General features: G+C 42.3%; 1 protein-coding gene across 5 annotated transcripts in view; it reads right to left on the bottom strand.

Annotated features, from left to right (window-relative positions):
- Nucleotides 1–19,665, bottom strand: part of GLI2 (GLI family zinc finger 2) — a 205,431-nt gene that overhangs the window by 152,861 nt on the left and 32,905 nt on the right. For 2 of the 5 annotated variants that reach the window (XM_075093060.1, XM_075093059.1), the window contains exon 2: nt 291–453. In XM_075093060.1, the coding sequence (XP_074949161.1) occupies nt 291–423 (133 nt within the window). In that variant the 5' untranslated portion in view covers nt 424–453. Of the gene's footprint in view, nt 1–290; nt 454–19,665 lie in introns of those variants that run through there. The other 3 variants (XM_075093064.1, XM_075093063.1, XM_075093061.1) reach the window with 3 other exon arrangements.

Raw genomic sequence — 19,665 nt, forward strand, 5'->3', positions numbered from 1 at the left:
GGTGGCAAGGAGTGATGGGATGCCTCAACTCTCCCGCAGCCACCTCTCACCACCCATCCTCTCCCTCACTCCAGTCCAGTTCTCTAGGAGCAGCAGTGACTTGTCACAGTGCAGTGATGTTTGGACACCACGCGGTGACACAGTTTCCTACTCCTGTGACCTCCGACGGCCAAGACCCCCAATAAACTCAGCGTGTTCACAGGAGGACAGATGCCACCATACTTATTAAATTCTTACAGTCTAATGAAAAACACCCCTGCTGCTTTCAAAGTGTGGAAAACATAAAGTACCTCCTTGTGCCACTGCTGCTCCTGCAGCTGCTAAAGGAGTGGGTTTCTTCTCTGTCTCTGTAAAGCCATTCCCCTCCAGAACTGCACCTTTCCCTTCTTTTTTCCCAGTAGCAGTTGAAGCAGAAGTTTCCATCTTAGACGTGCATCTTCCAGCTCAGCGACCCTACAGAACATGAAACAAAACCAGATTCTGGTAACCACTCAAAAAACAGGCAAAATAGCTCCACGAGGAAGCAGGTGATGGTTCATCAGAGCTCAAAGGTAAACGGTGAGCAGCAAAGCTTTCCAGGGTTTCTAAATCCAGCAGCACAGCCATTACAGGCAGAAAGGGCACAACCCTGCAAAGGGATGGGTATTCTCACATCCCACTGGCTTCATGCAGTTGAAGACCTAAAAAGACCAAGACTAAAATACACTTTTTCGCTGCTTAAACTTGGGCTGTATAATAAAGCTGACAGGTCCAAAGGGCTTTCCAGGAGTAAAGGATAGGTGAGATGCAAAAATCTAGCATGTATAAAAATAATTTGTCCATCCTATATATGACCTAACCCATCTTAAAAAAATACTCAATCAGCTAAAAACTTTCAATAAAAATACATCTAAAAATACATTTAAGGTTTCCCCCTCACCACCAGCTTGTGCTTATTCTATGTACTGGTTCTGAACCAGTGCCCTGACCAGAACATTTCAACAGTGCTTATGGATAAGCCACAGCAGCTCTGCCAGAGCCCATCTAGCTGTCACTTGTGAGGACTAACATCCACCACTTCCTGACCCTCTCAAGCAAGGTCTCCTATCCTGACCAGTCGCATCTGAAAATCGGCTACAGTTTTACCTCCATTATAAATGGTGAATTAAGTGCCAGTGGAAGCTCCGTGGAACAAGAATATACCAAAACACAAATAACCTGGGTTGTTTTTTTTTTTATTAAGTCCATGAAAAATAACAGCTCCTGACCTTTTTGTTAGTTTGATCATTTGTTCTGCATGACTCAAATGTATCTTGTCTCCCAAAAGCAAACATATGCGTATCCCAAATTTTATGTAAAGCTGGGGCTTCTTTTAAAGAGGAGGCATGCTTCATTTCTGACTGCAAATATTTTTGTTTGCCCCATTTTAATGTGTTTTATTTCAAATGTCTCTATGTGACTCCTGTTTTCACAGAAGCCACTCAATTACCTGGCACTACTGGCCTCAGGTTGGTCTTGGGAAAATCTGCTGCTAGTTCCTGCTTTCCTCTCTAATTTTAATGCAGATCTGCAATTTTTCACATGCGAGTATTGAGACGAAAATTTTTTCAGCTCCTGAGATACTCTGGAGCACGTGGTCTGTTTACCTTACTGGAATTAATGAGATCAGCCAAAAAATATCTGGGAAACCAGAAAATTTTTGTGTGTGCAGGTAGTTTTACTGCCATTGTGCCAGCTCAAACTTCCCTCCCTTCGCTCTGACTTCTGGGCATCTTAGACTAAAAAGTTAACACTCCTAAAAACTCATGGAGTTAACACTCCTAAAAAGCACATGAAGATTTCAGAAACTCCCGTGTGTGATCTGTAACTTCTGCCCTTTAGTTGTCTGTGACCCTGGCATAAGCACTTAGTTTTGTGGTTGTTTTTTTCCCTCTCGCTATTTTGCTGGTTTTCAAGTAGTTTTTGTGCTGTAACTTCAGGACAGACAAGCAGGAAAGTGCAGTCCCTCTTTCCCCACGACAGGATGAGCTCCTCACCTTAGCACACAGACCCATGGTCCCAGACTCCCTTGCACCCGTTGTTGGAGACCCTCCATGTTGCATCACTGTTCAAGACAGGCTGTCCTAGACCCCTTACTCCTCTTTTCCATGGCTACTTTAAAAACTTTCTCTTATAAACACAGAGCCACCCTTACTGGCACCCCAGAGGGACCCAGCGTGTGGCGAATGTGGTCCTTCAGCATTGCCACAACCGCCTGGGTTCCAGCAGCTTGGTGGCCCACCAAGGGACCGTGTGCTGCAGCCCGAGCAGCTTATCCTAGGAGCCTTCAGGCATGGCTTGCATTAATGGGACCACTAAGTGATGGATCTGTGGTCACGATTTATAGCTGTAAACAGCAAAGCTTGCATTAGAAATGACAGGACCCACAATTACAGGCTTTACTGAGGACACAAGGCTCCAGTAAATACTGAGGTGGCACCCCGAGGTCATGCCCCAGCATGTGCTGGGCTTGATAGCAAACATGGCGTGGGTTCCTGTGGGCCAGGACTTTACAGCGCTTTAATCCAGAAATCAGATTGGGTTACAGACCATGTATGAAATAAATATACTCAAACTGGAGGAGTATTTGACCTAGGTCTGACAGCCCGGGCTTCTGTTCGTTAAGCAAATAAACTTCAGAGGCTATATTACTAGACCCCCACCTGTTTCTTCTTAGTCCCTCCTTTCAAGGCTTTGCACTTTTGTTTGAAACCAGACGCTCACCCTCGCACCCCTCCCAGCCTCCCTCCTCCCTGTTTATCCTGACCCTCCGGGCAGCCTCATGTGTGTGGGGAGCATCTTTGGAGGGCTGTAGAGCACAGTAGACAGGGAGGGGAAGGAAAAAACTAGTAATAGAAATCGTTCTCCTGCAAAACATGCAGGTTAGAGCCATGCTTTTTTACAGAAAGGTGCCTGAAATGAGATCTCTAAATCCCTGCCACAGACACCTCAGTCGGGACCCAGTTTTTCAGATGTGTCATTTATCCAACCAGAATTTGACAAGAGATCAGGCCCATACTTGAAAAACTGGCCTTTGTATCTGCATGCTTTCTTTTCAAATTAATTATAAATTTTTTTTCAAAAATCAAGTTTTTCTAATAAATGGCTGTATTAAACAGGTAAATCCTTCTCAAATACTGGATTAGGAAAAAAAATACAACTACTCTAATCTTAGAGGATTTAGTATAATAAGTTTATAATTATTTTTGCTTCATAAAGGTGCTTGAGGCAGAGCAGGCTGGATGCGAGGCTCTGAGCTTTTCCCCAAGTCAGCAGCAATCAAAAGTCATTCTCTTTCCACAGCCACCCATGACCAGAGCTGACTGTCCCAGCCCAGGAGGACACGAGCATCCTCCCTGGCCAGATCCCACCCTGCTCAGCACCTCCATCCACAGCCCAGGACAGAGATGAGGGAGTGAAGGAGCACCAACTCCAATTTTGTATCTCACCTCCTGAGGTTTCATGGATGATGGCTGAGAGGCAGTGACCAGCAGACTCCCCCCACTGTGCTTTGGTGTGGAGTGTGACCAGGACACAGTGCTGGAGCTCTGGAGATTTAGGTTCCCATCTTGGCTCTGCTACAGTCTCCTTTGTGTCCCTGGGCAAAAAGCTTAACCTCTCTCACAGCCAGTTTGCACAGCCGTAAAATAGGATATAACACTTTGCTCTATTTGCAAAGTGCTTTGAGATCCTCGGAGGCACAAGGCTATGGAAGTATTTTTACTACCAGTATAAGAAGATATATTGATGGAGGTAGTCAATCCACACCATCCAGGAGCACAACATTCATTTTTTAAGCAATACATAGTTTGCTTTCTGTTCAATGCTAAACTTTTTCTGCTGCTCTGTGCCACACAGAATTTATAAATTCAGTGACAGATTAATCTTAGGAGCGAGCCATTTGGCATGAAAAAGGGTTTCACAGGGAGCCTGCTTTTTCCTGTAAAGAGCATGCATTTAGGAGTGACTATACGGAGAAAGACCCTGTGCACTTATTCAAGCACAAGTCTCTGCCCTCCGTCATTACTCAGAATTAGAAACCCAGAATGGATTACTCAGATTGTTCCTAAGGTTTGTAGCTTTCTCTGCAGAAGGAGGGTTGGGTAATTGATTTTGACACTAATACCAGCACTATTCATATGCCCTGTAATATAATTCTGCAGCGACACTAAAAAGGCAGCCATCTGAGATCTGAACAAGGAAAGTGCTATATGATTTGCCCTAGACAACCCCAGCTATTTTAACAGCTGTGTTGTATATTAAAAGGCAGAAATCCCAACAGAATTAAAAACAACAAAGTCACATTTGCCTTTGAGGGAAAACAAGAAGCCATAAACTTTCCTAATAAAACAATCCCTCCTGCTAAGTCCTTGAGGAATGGTCGAAAGTGCTGTCTCAAAATGCCTATCTCTTTTGGAGGGCATCAGCCTGAGATGGACTGCCAGCAAACTTGGGAATAAACAGATACTCATCAGCCATATCCCCTGCACACCCTTTTCTTGAAAAGACATTCTTTCCTTCTTTGGGAATTTTCTTCCATCAGGAAACCCCCTTCCCCCCCTCTTGACAGAGCAGAACACAGATTTCTGCTCCCCAACCTTTTCTATGAAATACAAGTCACCAATTTTAGCCGCCTCTCCTCAAAGACTAAATACCAGCACAAGAGTGAACCTCTTTGGCAGAAGGCAGGCACTGCCGGTGATGTTCTGACACAAGCCAAATCCTCCAGAAGCCACCATGGTCACTGAACACCACCTCCATGCCTGACAGCCCCGTGGGGCAGCAGGAAGGGATTTCCAAAGGAGGCCTCCAGCAGCCACTCTGCTTCTATGAATGTTTTGCACTTTCTCAGACCAATGACTATCCTCTCCTTCATTTTAAGCCCATCTCTACCTGGTCTCCTCACACACCGCCCCAGCAGTGCCAGCGAGGTGCCATCACCCTGAAGGGACATGATGGAGGTGTATTGGCTGCTGACACGAGCACCACCTCCACCGCAGCACAGCCAGGACGAAGCACCACTGCTGCTGGCTTCTAGTGTGACCCATGGGAGCTGGAACAACCAAAGACAGTCTTCGCACAGCTCTCACCAGGCTTGTCCTCATGCACCCACAGGGAGAGATACTTTATCTGTTCTGCCACATTGCCCCCCATGTAGGGGCAATACCACGTTTGATAGTTTTCCCTGGAGTGCCATTTTAGTTAAGATAAACAAAGATACTCCCACCATCTCTCCTTTTGCAGTGGAGTGTGTCATACAGCTAAAGCCTTCTGAATACACAGTCTGCTTATGAAATTCAGTGTGAGCCAACTGTCTTGAACATTGGTTTAATACAGTGGCTGCTGTGATCCTTTTCAGACTCCCAGGGTTTGAGCCAAATTATGTTCTCAATTACACGGAAGTAGCAGCAGTTAACCCAGTGAAGTCACAGGCTCTGTACCACAGCAAAACTTGACCCTTCTATTTTCTTTTATATCAGCAGCAGCTTCAAATTACTAAAGAAAGTTTTTTCTGTACACATGCTGCTACTAAATATTGGGACTATCTAAACGCGCTGTCTGTTGTTGAAGGATCTACAAGTGTTTACAGAATAGCAATATCAGGTAAAAGCAGGATAAATATTAATTCAGAACTAATCACTTTTGGGGTCCTCCTGACATAATGTTTCCTATCATGACACTTCTTAGTGATGGTCTGCTTGGGCCTAACCTACAGGGTTGATTACACACAGAAATTAGTGTTGTACACTGGGGCATGCACGTGTAGAGCAGTAGCTGCCTGTTTGGAGGCCTCTTCTGCCCTTTCCAAGCTTGTGAAAGCTTCCGTGGTGAGTCCATATCAGCTTCTGGGAGATGTTATGAGGAGGGAGAAAAGGAAGCAGACGTGACCCCATGTTGACAGAAGTGGTGTTCGGAGGGCACAGAGCTGCCCATGGCTCCTTCCATTTTTCTGTCTCCTTCCCCAACTCCTGCTTAGAGAAGTGCAATACTGGGCTGCCAAAGGGAGGGAGGAGGGAGCTGTGCCGGCTTTCAGCAAAGAGGAGAGAAACACAAGTTCTGCCCACCCACCCCCAAATGTAGGGCTAAAATTGCTAAGAAAGCTGAGCATTCACGAGGTTTCACCAAACAGTTCCAGCCCGTGGCAAAATTTGCATCACTCAAAAGAATGAAGAGGAAAAATAAAAAAAAGAAGGTGGGGGTGGGGCAGGGAAGAGACAAAAAAAAAACCCAGGAGAGTTGGCAACACTGCAATAGTTATACAGGTTCTGGAATGTACAAAGGCTGAAATCAGAGACTTAGCTTCTCTTTTGAACTTCAAAAACAACAAGTCTCTTCAAATCACTCTGTTAATTGGCTTTAAATTAGAGTTCTAAGTTTAATGAACAAATCTTTCGTGTATGGCATGAAACGGATACGCTTCTAGATTAACTTCCTGATCAACACCATCTGCCATTTCCATATGGCAACAGCAAACCAAAAGCATGAGGAAGAAGCCACTCTTGCCTTACTGTGAAGCGTCAAAGCGCGCCCTGGACTGCCTGGTTCTTGGCAGTGTTTCTCTGTAATGGGATAACCTCAGAACATCACCTCCAACCAGCTCCAGAAGATCCAGGGATATTCCAGGTACCAATGGGCACAATTCTGCCTAGGGAGGTAAAGAAAGGAGGCAAAGTACAGAAAAAAACTTGACAGGAGAGAAGGAGGGATGTTTGCAAGGATGATCGGTTGGATATAGAAAGAGCAGGGGACTCCTGAAGATGGAGAAGAGCCTGGAAGATAGAGAAGCAGCTGAAATAAGGGGAAAGTGGGATGACCTTACAGACTAGAGTAAGCAAGATCTTACTAAAGAATATGAGTGAATGGAGGTACAGGCACAAGGCAGGCAATAGCAAATCCTGTGAAGAGAGAAAAGAATGGCATGGGAAAGAAGAAGAAAGAGGCTGAAGACAAACATGGAACCACGGGAAATGGAGATACATAGCCCCGCTGGGGCAAGGGAGGGCACGACATGACATCTAGCATGGCAGGGAAGGCATGACACAGAGGGAGGAGAGGCAGAAAACATGCAGGAAACTTGTAGGAAAGCAAAATGGATAAATGCAAGGGTCTCAGAAGAAATATGCCCTGCAAACAGCTCCAAGAAATGCAGTCTTCCAGCGTGCTCTTTGTAGCTGAAGTACCCAGACACAAGGATATAATCCAGCACTTGGCATGGTGCCAGGCATGTGAAGGGAAACAATGCCAGATACACCTCAGAAAGAGCCACAAGCACTGTCTCTCCTTACACTGACACTGACCACAGTGGCCTTCCACTTATATCAAACAAGGCCAGAGGAGTTAGTGGTGGTTATCAGAAATCATCACCATCTCGAAGGTCTTTAAGTATTCAGCCACCTGTTCCGGAACTAGCATTCACCAGCTGGATGCTCCTTGGAGACCTTCCAGCAGTGACCAGACACTAACGGGCCCTGGACAGCAAGGGTGCAGTGCTGATGTCTGCACAGGAGCATCCAGCACCCTGGGACCCCCAGTCCTGGGCAGGGCTGACAGATGGGAAACAGGACCTACAGGAGATGTGTGTTCTTTAGGAATGGCAACCAGAAATCAGGCTATCCTACAACACACCATGGCACCAGGTGACAACTCTGAGGCCACTGAATTGAAACATAAATGTTTTTTCCCTTTCTAAAGTCATTTACTTTCTGGGCTGTGGTAATTGGATAGGAGATAGTATTGAACAAAGAAGTTCACATTTCATCTGTTCTTTGGGTTTAGCCCACTGCTTGTATTTCTCATGAACACTAGTGTCACTTTAACGTTGCTGCTTCCTTACAAATAAGACCAATTTATAAAATATCAGATAAATTTGAATCGTTTCCCCACTTCAAGTATATTTTCAAGTTGCCAACCTGAAAGCCTTGAACAGAAATTATCTTTCAGATGCTGGGTTATAAACAATTACAATACATCATCAAAACACACCAGCAGACATAAAAGCTCAAAGCCAGACACAGATTCAGCATTGGTCCATGCCGAGACATGCAGGCTGGGGTACATGACTTTCCCTCCTCTCTCAGAAGTCATCTTTTTTTCTTACTTTGGAAGAACTGAGAAGATGGAGGAGTAGGGGCTGGAGGGAAGAGCCTTTTGCGGTGGAACAGGAAAACAAAGTCATGCTTGTACTTTTACAAAGCCAATCCTACGTGTCTTATCATGAGAAAATTTTTACTATGCGAATTCCAACATGTGAAAACCGTCAAAGAAGATAATCAAGACACTCCTGCATTCAGACTCTGTGTTAACATGCTGCAAAAATATGGGAGGATGCCACCAGGTAAACAAAAATTGCTCAAAAGTGATGCGTCACCATTATAACTGGTCCACGAATCTTCATTTGGTTTTGTTTATTTGTTTGTTTTTGTTGTAAGGGAGAGAGAACTTTGGCAAAAGAGTTGTCTAAGTTTGTTTTTTGATGTAAATCCAAAGAAGCTTTCAATTTCCCGTTATAGAATTCTCTGGGTTTTTTCCAAAAAGGAAAAAAAAATATACAAATATTACCTATATGTGTGCACATGTATCTAATGAAAAAACATTGTTTTAATTTTTGGAAGCCTTTGCACACCAGAATAGAAAAAGAAAAAAAAAAAACAAACCACAAAATAAAGAAACAAAAAAAAAATCCCTTCATCAAGTCTTCGTGCTCCAACAAGAGCAGAAACTGTTAATAACTAACATGTCAGATAAAACATCTGTGGTACTTGGCAGATATACCAGGGTGGGTAACAGCTAAACACAGACTGTATTAAGACCAGGGTGGAGGACCAGCAGTTAAACTGTTTACAGCAAAATTAGACTTTAATTCCAAATGAGTGATAATTAACCTATTGACTTTTCAATAGGTTTATGAGTAAAAGATACTAACAAACTAAATTACGTGTACTATAGGTGGAGCCAAAACTGATTCTGAACAGAGATGTTCATGCAGGTTCCATGGAGCAGATGAGGACCAATGCAACAAATTTGTTTAGGAGGAAAAGAGCTGCCTTGAAATCTGACAGATTTGAGAGGGCTTTTGAGAAGGTGGAAGTGAATGTTTTGTTGGTGGTGACTGAAGGAAAATCTTCTCAGGGTTTCACTTCCGTGCTGCAGTAGTTTGGGCACTTTCAACTCTCATGAATGAAACCCCAAATACAAACCACATGCAGTGAAGTTTAATGGGTTTGCTTTATGTAGGGGTGGGATGAGTAATATTGTCTTGTAGTGACTAGTCCATCCAGATGACATTGAACAGGCTCCAAAGCTTGGATAAGAAAGCCCTCATTTGGCTCAAGGAAGGAAAACCTTTATTTTAAGCAATGAAAGATGAAGGACTGTGTCCTTGCAAAAATCCTGATAGCAACTGGGTTCTTTCAGAACAAGTTTCATTACAAAATTTTGGTTTATTTTTAAACATTCCTGTTCAATACATCAACCTATTGAATTCTGCCTCTGGAGGCACACGTGTAAGTATGTAGAATAGAGAAGCCTGGGAAGGAAACAAGAATGTAATTAAAAACAAAAAAGCAACACTTCAATTGGCTCATTTTCCTCTGCTGAACACATACACCACACAAGCTGCTATTCCACACTGGGTAGAAACACATATTGTCTTTATAAGACTACAGTTTCCAGCTGAAGGCAGGATGCAGACCACATAAAATGGTTGGCAATTCATAAACCGGAGAATGGAGAAAAATTCATCCAGATGGGAATGGGAGAAGAGTTTCTGAGAGGATCTTACAGTATTTGGGGTTGGAAGGGAGGTCACTGAGTCCAGCCTCATGCCTACAAATAACAAAGCATTTGCAAACCCCCAAACTGTTGAAATATCTAACAGTCAATGTAGTAGGAGAGAACAGAGCTATATAACATGTACCCATGAACTGCAACACAGCCTAGTCTGCAAGGATGCAAACACACCAGTGAAGAAAGATTCAAAACTGACCAAGAATCCTTGCAAGGAATTTTATATGAGGGAGAATGAAACTAATACTCTGAACAGCACCCATTTCTGCAAGCTGCGACTCAAGTTGCAGGGCTATATATGATTCCAAAAATTAACGGTTAAGTAAACAGTGAAAGACAGAGCCCCTCAGTTTTCAGCAGTGCAGGTCCACCTTCTACCGAGAAAAGAGACTGTACAATGTGGCTGGCTGTCATTTCAGTGGAAGGGAATAAGTCTTTCAGGAGACAGGCTAAAGTATTCAGGAGGGTATTAAGCTAATGACAAAAGACAAGGGTGAAAATGAGCACTCATTTAGCCAGAAATCAAGATGTCAAGATTAAAATTAATCAAGGTACCAAGGGACTCAAAGAGAAGAGATTCCTTAATTGTGTAGGCTCTAACGCTGTGAACCTGAGTAATAAACAAGAAGTGGAATAGCTCATTTAATATACAAATTAGTCCTGACCCACACTGCTGAATCTGGTGGAAACATTCATATGATTGGAGAGATACAATCATTCTGTGTATCAGTGACTGGGAACAAATACAGAGTCATGAGTTTTGTCAGTGACAAATTACTACAGACACAGCAAATAAAGATGATTGCTTTGTACCAGTGACCTGCTCTCTATCCCTAGATGGGTTAGGTACAAAGATTATATATTTTAAAGCAACCACGTACAAGGCCACACATCTGGAAAATGATTAAAATGAAGACTGTTTTGAGAAAGACTGAATGAAGATTACTTCAAGTTTATGGTGGGCAAACAGTAGCTTACAAGCTCTATGGAGGTTGCCAAACAACTAAAGTAAAATGTGTTTGTCTAAGCAGAATTTGAAAGGTTATAATGCCTCTCTGTCTCACCCTGAATTGACTGTTACTAGAACATTACGCCAGACTCTGGTGTCCACAATTCAAGAAGAACGATGAAAATTGCAAAGGGTGCAGTTCTATCCATGAGAAAAAAAGAAAGAGAGCTTAAAAGAGAGGCTCTTGCAGGATGACTTGATCAGTAATATTTATACACATATGATCAACAAAAATTTGATAACAGATGGTCTTTTACCCAGAAGTAAGGGACATTACAAGAACCTATCGCTTAGCCAATTACAGTTACCTAATACCAATTACAAAGTCTAAGAGCTATAAGTTAAACTGGAGAAATTCAGATTAGAAACAAGGCTGCCAGTTTGAACAGAGAACAACACTGGGTTCGGGCTGCTGATAGACTCTCTAGCACTGCAAAGCTGACATTTTGTTCAGAAATTTTTCCAGAAGATCTGCTGTAGACTAAGACTTGTCACTGGATGTAGATGGGTTTAACTACAGGAGAGTCCTCTGATGGTGTTATAAAGTCAGACTAGATCAGCACCTTGATCCTCTGTATTTTATGTGCCTATGTATCAGTGTGTTCTAAGTGGTTGATTTGCCATACTTTTACAGATCAAAATATCTGCATTTATAATGACTGAATCTTACCATACCTGCCTCTGCTGATAAGCAAAACTAACTTTTACCTTTCAACTTCTCTTTTTTTTCTTTTGTGATAAGGACTTAGTAAGACTCAAATAATAAACATCTCCCAGAACACTGATAAACTCTAAGGTGTTTACGTCCTGCCAATGACAATGTTGCCGAGTACACATTCCTTTACTATGTAGTTATGTCTACTGTGCTACAAGTATTTTGATGACTGAGACAGATATAAAATGGTTCACCAACAGAACACCATGCAATTTTTTCTTGGTAGCCTACAAGAACTGACTTGGTTTCTTGGTCTGATTAGTACCTGCCAGCATCAGAAAGGAAAGAAATAGCATTATAATTTATTTCATTCTCTTGTTATAAAAGCTAAGGGAAAAGCCTTCCTTCTCAACCCCAGCAATGGTGTCTCCACAGCCTACAGAAGACGAAGTGTGGGGAGGTCTGATCCTGCATTATCTGTTTCACATGCAAAACAAGCAGGATGACATCTCCTGTCTGCAAAACTTACTGGAACAAAACTCAGGCTGGCAGTAAACTTCTAGCAAATGTCGGCAGGTTGCTATGGCTCAGGGGACTGGTTTAGGAACCACTTTGTGCTCATGCAACTGGGCAGTCAAAGCAAGTCAAGCAAAATAACTGTGTTTGCTGGTAACCAGGCCAAGGGCTGAGCACTGGAAACTGCATTTGCTCTTGTTGGGTCCCCATGGTCATTCAGAGGCTATACCAGCCTTTGGGGCACAGTGACTGACGTGGCCACTAGTCAACACACGAAAGAAAAGATATTTTTTACTATTTCGTTACATAAGACTCAGATCATTAAGGCTAGCCTGAGAAGGCTCAGTAAGTATTTCCTCCTTGTTTGCCTTTGTTCCTTGGTACTATCTAATTTAAGACAAAATGCAAAGGATTAATATGAATTCATTAGTACAGAACCCTTTTATAGGAGCATGTGTTTATACACACAAAGACACAGCTTTTTTGTACTGCTAATAACAGTTATACTTATTTACCTTGTAGTTACTGTACATTATTTCTGTTGCATATTAATGCATAAGATAATTATATCCTATCTCTGTATCTTTTTTCTGCATACAATCTTGTTGAGTTCTTCCTAGAGAAAACAGTCAAAACAAGATAAGTATTTTACCTCTGATCTGCAGCTCCCTCCCTGCTCCTAAAGTTTCATCTGCTCTTTTCCTCTAATCACTTCACTTCCCCCCAACTACCTTCTAAACCACGTCACAGCCACTTTTCTTGTTGTCCCTGGCCTTTCTCTCCTTTTTCCTGCTCTTTTTCCCCACAAACCCAGTCTGCTTTGGTCTGCCTCTCTCTAAAAACAAAATCCCACTTGTGCCTGTAACTCTCATTCCCTCTTCCTCCTTGTTCATAGCTAAGCTGTACCCAATCCCCTGTACCCAGTTGCCTCTGGGATTTCTCTCCACTAAATCTTTCCCATATTTTACTCACAGATCAACCTAGTTCAGACCTGATTCCCTCCAACCACACAGAAACCTCAGCCTGCCTCTCAAATATCTTCTCACAGTAGTCTGGCCATGGTTAGAAGCCGGCAAAGGATGTCAAATGCTATAGAGGTGGAGAGTATCTTGTTTGCTACTCAGGTCTGAAACCTGGGGTGGTCCTCAGGTTCCCCCAACCTCACTGTGAGATTCTGCCTCTAGGCCACCTCTGACTCCTGCTTCTTCCTTCTGCACAATGTCTTGAAGAGTTTGGCGCTTCCTTGAGCTTCCTGCCACTCACCTACACATCTGAACTCAAAACACCAGTCTCTAAGCCATTCATTTTCATTTACAGCAAGTTCCTTTACATTGGCTTTAATGAGTACAAAGCTGATTTCACAGCCATTCAGAATGTGGGAGCAAAGAGCATTTTCCTAGCTTGTCACTTTGTTCCTGTCACTTTGCTTTACATCCTTTGATGGCATGCTCTTTTGTTTTGCCTCAACTATTGTCTCCCCTTTCAAAGCCCTTCAAAGCCTACCACACTATGCTTTCAATCTCATCGGCTTCAGGGAGACTTCAGCAAATGCATACGCACTTTCTGCAATCAAGGAATATGCGTTCTTTGAGTCAGTTTGGTCTTACAGACCAGAGGTATCCATCCACTTCCAGTCTCATTCATATCTAGTTTTCACCAATGAAACTATGGACTTGGAGTGTCTTCTGTTCTATTATGGGTCTCTGAGATGAGAATCAGATCCCCCTGAAAAAATCAGGAACTAGCGAGTGTATCTGTTAGGATCCATTTCTCTGATTTTTGGAGAAATACTAAAGTTCTTCAGTTAACTGCCTTTGCACTGTATTTCTCCTCAAGTGAGGGAATAATCATTTACATAACTCATTTACCGTAACTCACTTGTTCCTCACTAAAAGAAAGAGCATATTTCTTGTATCCACATGCTGTCTGCATTACACGTAATGTCAAGGCACCTCGACATTCAAAATTATACTCTAGAAATACCGAAACAACTCTTCAAGTATTGATCCTAACTGCTGTCATAACCTAGCACTTGACTGAAAAGCAAGTTAGGTTTTTCTCTACTGCAGAAATGAAACACGTGTTATGTCCCATCTCTGAAGTCACCCATTTGAGCCCAAAGTTTCATAGAACTGAAAGCACAGTGAAGGGAGACATGACCAACTATAGATGTCCATACAATTTCTTCTCTTTAAATCATACCCACAGCTACTCAACATTTGGCACCACTTTGTCCCCTTCAGTTTTTCCCAGCCTTTCACGTATTAGAAGTAAGACAGTTCAAAACACTTTGTATTTTGGAGCCAGTATTTCCACTGTAAACGCAGATTTTTGCAGATTTATTGCTAACTTATAAAATGTTTATTAGAAGAAGTTAGCAAAAGTGTATCTTTTGAGAATAAAAAAATGTTGGCCATCCCCAAATCAGTAGCAGCGTGCTGCGAATACATTAGATGTCTTCCTTTAGCACTTGTACTGAAGATCAGTCTTGTTTACATGAATACATCCAGGCAAATGCCTTCAGAGAAACGGACCTGAAGCACGCACAGGGTTGGCCTTTCATCACTACACCCCACTGAGATTTTTAGAGCAGAGGACTGGTAGCTGCGAACACTCATTAATGTTTAAGCCTTCCCTCTAGCAGGCCAGTGAAATGATATAAAACAGACTCAAAGCCACGTGGCTCCTGCCCTGTCTTTTGGTTGGGACCTGGACACAACCACTGCATCTTGGAGAAAACTCTTCCACCTTTTACCAGACCTGTGGCCTTTCGGGTTACAGCCCCTACAGCTACAGAACTGCACTGGCAGCTAAAGGCATATTTCAGGACCGTGAGAGTCAGCAATCAAAGGAACCATCAGTAACTCCGGCACCCTATGCAAATTACATACAGTGCGCGGGAGACCTCAAAGCAAACAACATCGTGTGTAAATAACTTCAGGGAAAACACACAGAGGAAGAGGTCTATTTGTTAGGGGAATAAACGATTCCTGTCTCATCAGGTGCAATGGAGCAGCCCTTCAGCTCCCAGGACAGGCCCACTGGGAAAAAAGGGGGCTGCACGCACCATTGTGCCACCCCGCTGTGCTACCAAGACACTGTGCCTTTGCCAAGAATTGTGACTGTATTACCAATAAGCACAGAAATCTGTATATTATTAATTGCAGTACCTGCTTAGGAGGAGAGTAGAATAAGCTACAACCTACTGAGAAGTGATAAAACAAAGGCACAAAAAGTTTCAATTAATCCTAAAAAATCCAAGATGCACTTTCCTGAAGTACCTAACTCTGCCACTGTGCAACAGTGCACAAGACTAAACAGACACCCAAATAGAACTAATTATTGCTCAGTCTGTTTTGCTATTGTTAAACTGAGGGGAAAATAAAGTGAAGTAACAATTAAAAGGGTTGTTTTTTTAACGTCATTTTGCTTCCATGACAGTACATGAGGATAGACAGATGACCAGTCAGACAGCCTTTTATTCAAATCCATCCTAACAGAGAGAAATGGTTCTGGATGTATTTTTTTGCTATATATTCACTATAAAAAGAATCAGTATTACTAGCTTCAAGAAGATACAGAAGTTTATGTGAGGTGAATAGTATATGATAGTTCCATATATCCAACAAGAGAGTTTCACTATCCACCCGTTTAACATATTTAATCAAATTTCCTTTGGGTGAGGCACTCTAATTGCCCTGTGGATCAGCCTTCTAGATCTGCAGCATCTTAACCTCCTCTGATCATAGCAGCACACAGCAGAATTGCTTTTCATGCCATCCCTGGAAAATTTCTCAGTTGTGCCTTCCTAGAAGGGGGTTGCACCATCCAGCTAATTCTGCTCTACAATATCAGTACTAATCCCCAACATCCTTAATAAATGCAAACGCACACTTTTCCAGAGCTCCGTTCCCAGAGCAGCTTAATTTTGCACTGATACATGATAGTGACAACCAGAAAGGAGCAGAGGTTTCTGAAGAGTTACTCTATGCTAGCAGATGAAATATGCACAACCAGGTACTTACGGTCACTTTTCTCATCTAGTGTTGACTTTTATTGGTCTTGGGTCCTCTGAGGGATCAAAAAGTCTTACCTGTCCCTCCCTCCCACATTTATTTCTCCAACCCACGAAATCCCTCCACTGTACCTTCCAGCTTTAACTTTCACCTTAGACAGGACACTTACTGAGAAAAAGAAATGCCCTATGATTCTCCAGTCCTTCCCAAAGCTTCCTGATCTGCCAGTAAATCAACAGGGCTGATGCATCTCACCTTCCAGAGCTGCTCCTTTGTTCTGCAGAAGGAGCATCACCGTTGTGCACCCCCACAGGAGAGGCTGGAAAAATTCTCTTCACAGCTGTCCCGAGAAGTTTCTACCTGTTTGGTGAGCATTTGAAGTTCGGAGGTTGACAATGCACCTCTCTGCAAACATCAAGTCATGCCATGATACAGCAATTATGTATTCTCGCACAGACAGATTCCCCAAATTGTCACAGCACTGCCTAAGGACTGTCATGCCGCAACAGACAAATGGTCCTGCTCATCCAACACCCTGTCTGACAGCAACCAGTGATGGATTCTTCAGACTAAAATACGAAAAGGTCATTTTCTTTGCCTGGTATTAGAACAAGGTAGCAGAGGGCAAGGAATTTTGCAAGCTGGGGCAGCAAATGATCTCTTTGTGCTATGCAAGGTGAAGTGAGAAACTGGGGAGGAACTCTGCCAAAAGCTTGTGCGTTCATAGGCAGAACGTAGTTAGAGATCCTGAGATCAAAGATGATACAGAAGCACAAACTGTTATCATTAGGGCTTCTCTAGATTTGAATGCTGTAACCAGAAACACTATTACCTTTTCACAGGAACATCTCAGACTTTCTTGCAACTTCCAGAGCTACATGCTATTTTACAAAATAACCATAAACATACTTTCACTTCTCAAGTTAATCATAATTGCATTACAAGAGATAAACACCATAAAGCACTTTCACAGCTGATGTGTCTTTAAAAAAATTCCCAGATTTAAACTTGTATAAATAATGTAAGCGACATGGAATATAATTATTAAATGTTGTCATTTTGGAAGAAAATTAATTAGCAATAGCTGTAGCTGTCTTGTGTCTATTTAAGCACTGTGCATCTCAATTAAAATTTAATTGCAACAGATTCAGTCACAGCAGGGAAAAGTGATGGAAATGAAAAGCAGCCTGATCCTATATTGCTGTCTACAGGAGAAAGCACAGTAGAAACTGATGGGGGGAAGGGGAGGACAGAGGCAGGAAGGTAAGAAAGCACATTCATATAACCATGCTGCTGCGCAGTCAGGGCGCTCAGCTCCAGTGGGTGCTGTCTGTTCACAAAGCAGCTGACTGGTATCAGACACCAGCACAAACAGAAGTAAACCCAGCTTCTGTTGGAAGAGCTATTGCTTCATATCACAGTAGGTGTGCCTGCATACCCACTGTGGTATGAGAGGCAGCGTCGTTCTCCGCGTTACTGTGCCCTTTGCTCTCACCACCTCGTTGAAGTCATCCTGGAGAACCTCTAAAGCCCTGAGCAGGGCCCAGAAGGGCCTTCCTTAAGGAAGAACCACAAAGATCTCAAAGACAAAGTCCTTCTGAAGCTCCAAGTCACTAGATGTACAAAGATTTGTTTTGAAGAGGAATAACCCCCTCCAGGTGATTTTGAGAAGCAACTGGGGTCCTATATGGCTTTGGATATGTTCTCTAACAGAGGCAAAGTGTGACTCAGGTATGGCCATCATTCACATGTGGAGGATTTTGGGTATCTATGACAAATTGTTTTAAAGAAATTATACAGCCAGGAGGAGTTATTCAGCTAGCCCATCTCTGCACATACAAGGTGTTCCCGAGTGTCCCTAAGATGTCTAGCAGCCATTTCCTTACACTCTTTTGAAAATACTGACCTATGTCTTAACCAAAGTATTGAAAACAGAGCTTTTTATCCATCATTAATTTCTCAAGATTCAAGTTATCTACAGCCTGCTTACTTGAATGAATAATTCACATCTCAGACAAAAAGGAAAGGAAAAAATAAGGGGATTGCTGTAGGTGTGTAGGGTGCAAACTATATTAAGGAAAAAAAAGTGCAGAATCCTGAGTTAATTTATGACAAGTAAATAAAACAGGAACCAAAAATGAAATGTTCTGGCCTGAAAACTTGGGCTAATTAGAAAATACTTGCTGAATATAACATTATTGAACTACATATATATTCTTGAAATACTTCTGTTAGGACTTATTCAGCTTCCAAATAAGACGAATATATTCCCTCCAAATTCCCAAGGCATATTGTCAACCTGAAAATCAAGATATATTGTTTCTGACTGACATCATAATTATAATGTAAATTTACAGTACTTGATCATTTTGTTGATGATGCTAAAGTCATAACAGAATCCAACTCATTCTCCTACCAGTATGCCACTCTGCCCAGTCATAAAAAAAAGTTGCTTTCTGACGTCAAAAATAAGGATAGCAACCTGAAATGGTATGTTCATATTAAGTAAAGAGATAGTGATGATGATAACAATAGTAGTCGTAATAACATTACTGTCACAGTCTTACAATGCTGCTAAGGTATAGTCATGATACAGCCACAGTGAAATTAAGATTTCATAAAAAATTTATAAGCCTCATGCTGTTTTAGCTTAAATACAAACAATCTAACTGCTGTTTCATTACGAAAGGCTTAGATTAAAAGTGAAAATAAGCATGCACACATGATCTAGCATGAGAGTCTGCAGTTATAAATCTGATGGAGCCAAACCCTTCCTGGTAGTGGCAGATGGTATAACACAGCTTGGGAAGTTTAGGCTGGACATTCAGAAAAGGTTTTTCTCTAGGAGGGCCATGCAGTGCTGGAACAGGCCACCCCAAGAGGCTGTGGCACCACTGTCCTTGGGGGTTTTCAAGACTCCACTAGACAAGCCATGGCAAACTTGACCTGGTATTGATGACAGTCCTCACTGGGGCTGGAGGCTGGACTAGAGCTCCCCCAGGTCTCTCCCTGTGCCGAATTTCTAGGATTCTACATGAGTGGAGCAGAGAAATCTCAATGCTCTGGAAGATCACTCAGTTAGCTAAAGAGCCGCTGCTGCTGCTACTTGAAATGTTCAGCGTCAACCAATTTCAGAGTGCCCATTCCAGAGGTCACTATCACCAAACTGCAGGGAAGCTGCCAGGTTTACCACTGTGTCTTTCTGCTAAAAAACAAACTCAACTACACATGAAGTAATATGAGAGAACCTGCATCAAAGGTGCAATGGTGATGAACAAGCTGAAACATGAATTCAAAATATTACTTCCCTCTTTAAAAACAAATCAAAATAAAACCCAAAACAATTCACTGGTGAAATATTTAACTTTCAAACAACACAATCAGCAACTTCTTTCCTTCTGCAAAACAATCCAAATCTGGGAAAAAAGAAACAGCCTAATTGACAAAAGTCTGCAGTATTTTTTTTTAAACGTTGTCTTCTATCTCAGCATAACTAAAGCCCAAAGAAGATACCACCTGTCACTGGAATGTACCCCGATCTCACAGATCTAACACTTAAAACACATGCCTCTCTATGTACAGCACTCATATACAATTTACCTGTAAACTTTCTGAATATTTTCAAATACACAGAATAACAGGGTGTAATTTTTTAAATCTTGTTC

This window comes from Phalacrocorax aristotelis, chromosome 5, assembly GCF_949628215.1.
Source record: "Phalacrocorax aristotelis chromosome 5, bGulAri2.1, whole genome shotgun sequence".
Lineage (NCBI taxonomy): Eukaryota > Metazoa > Chordata > Aves > Suliformes > Phalacrocoracidae > Phalacrocorax > Phalacrocorax aristotelis.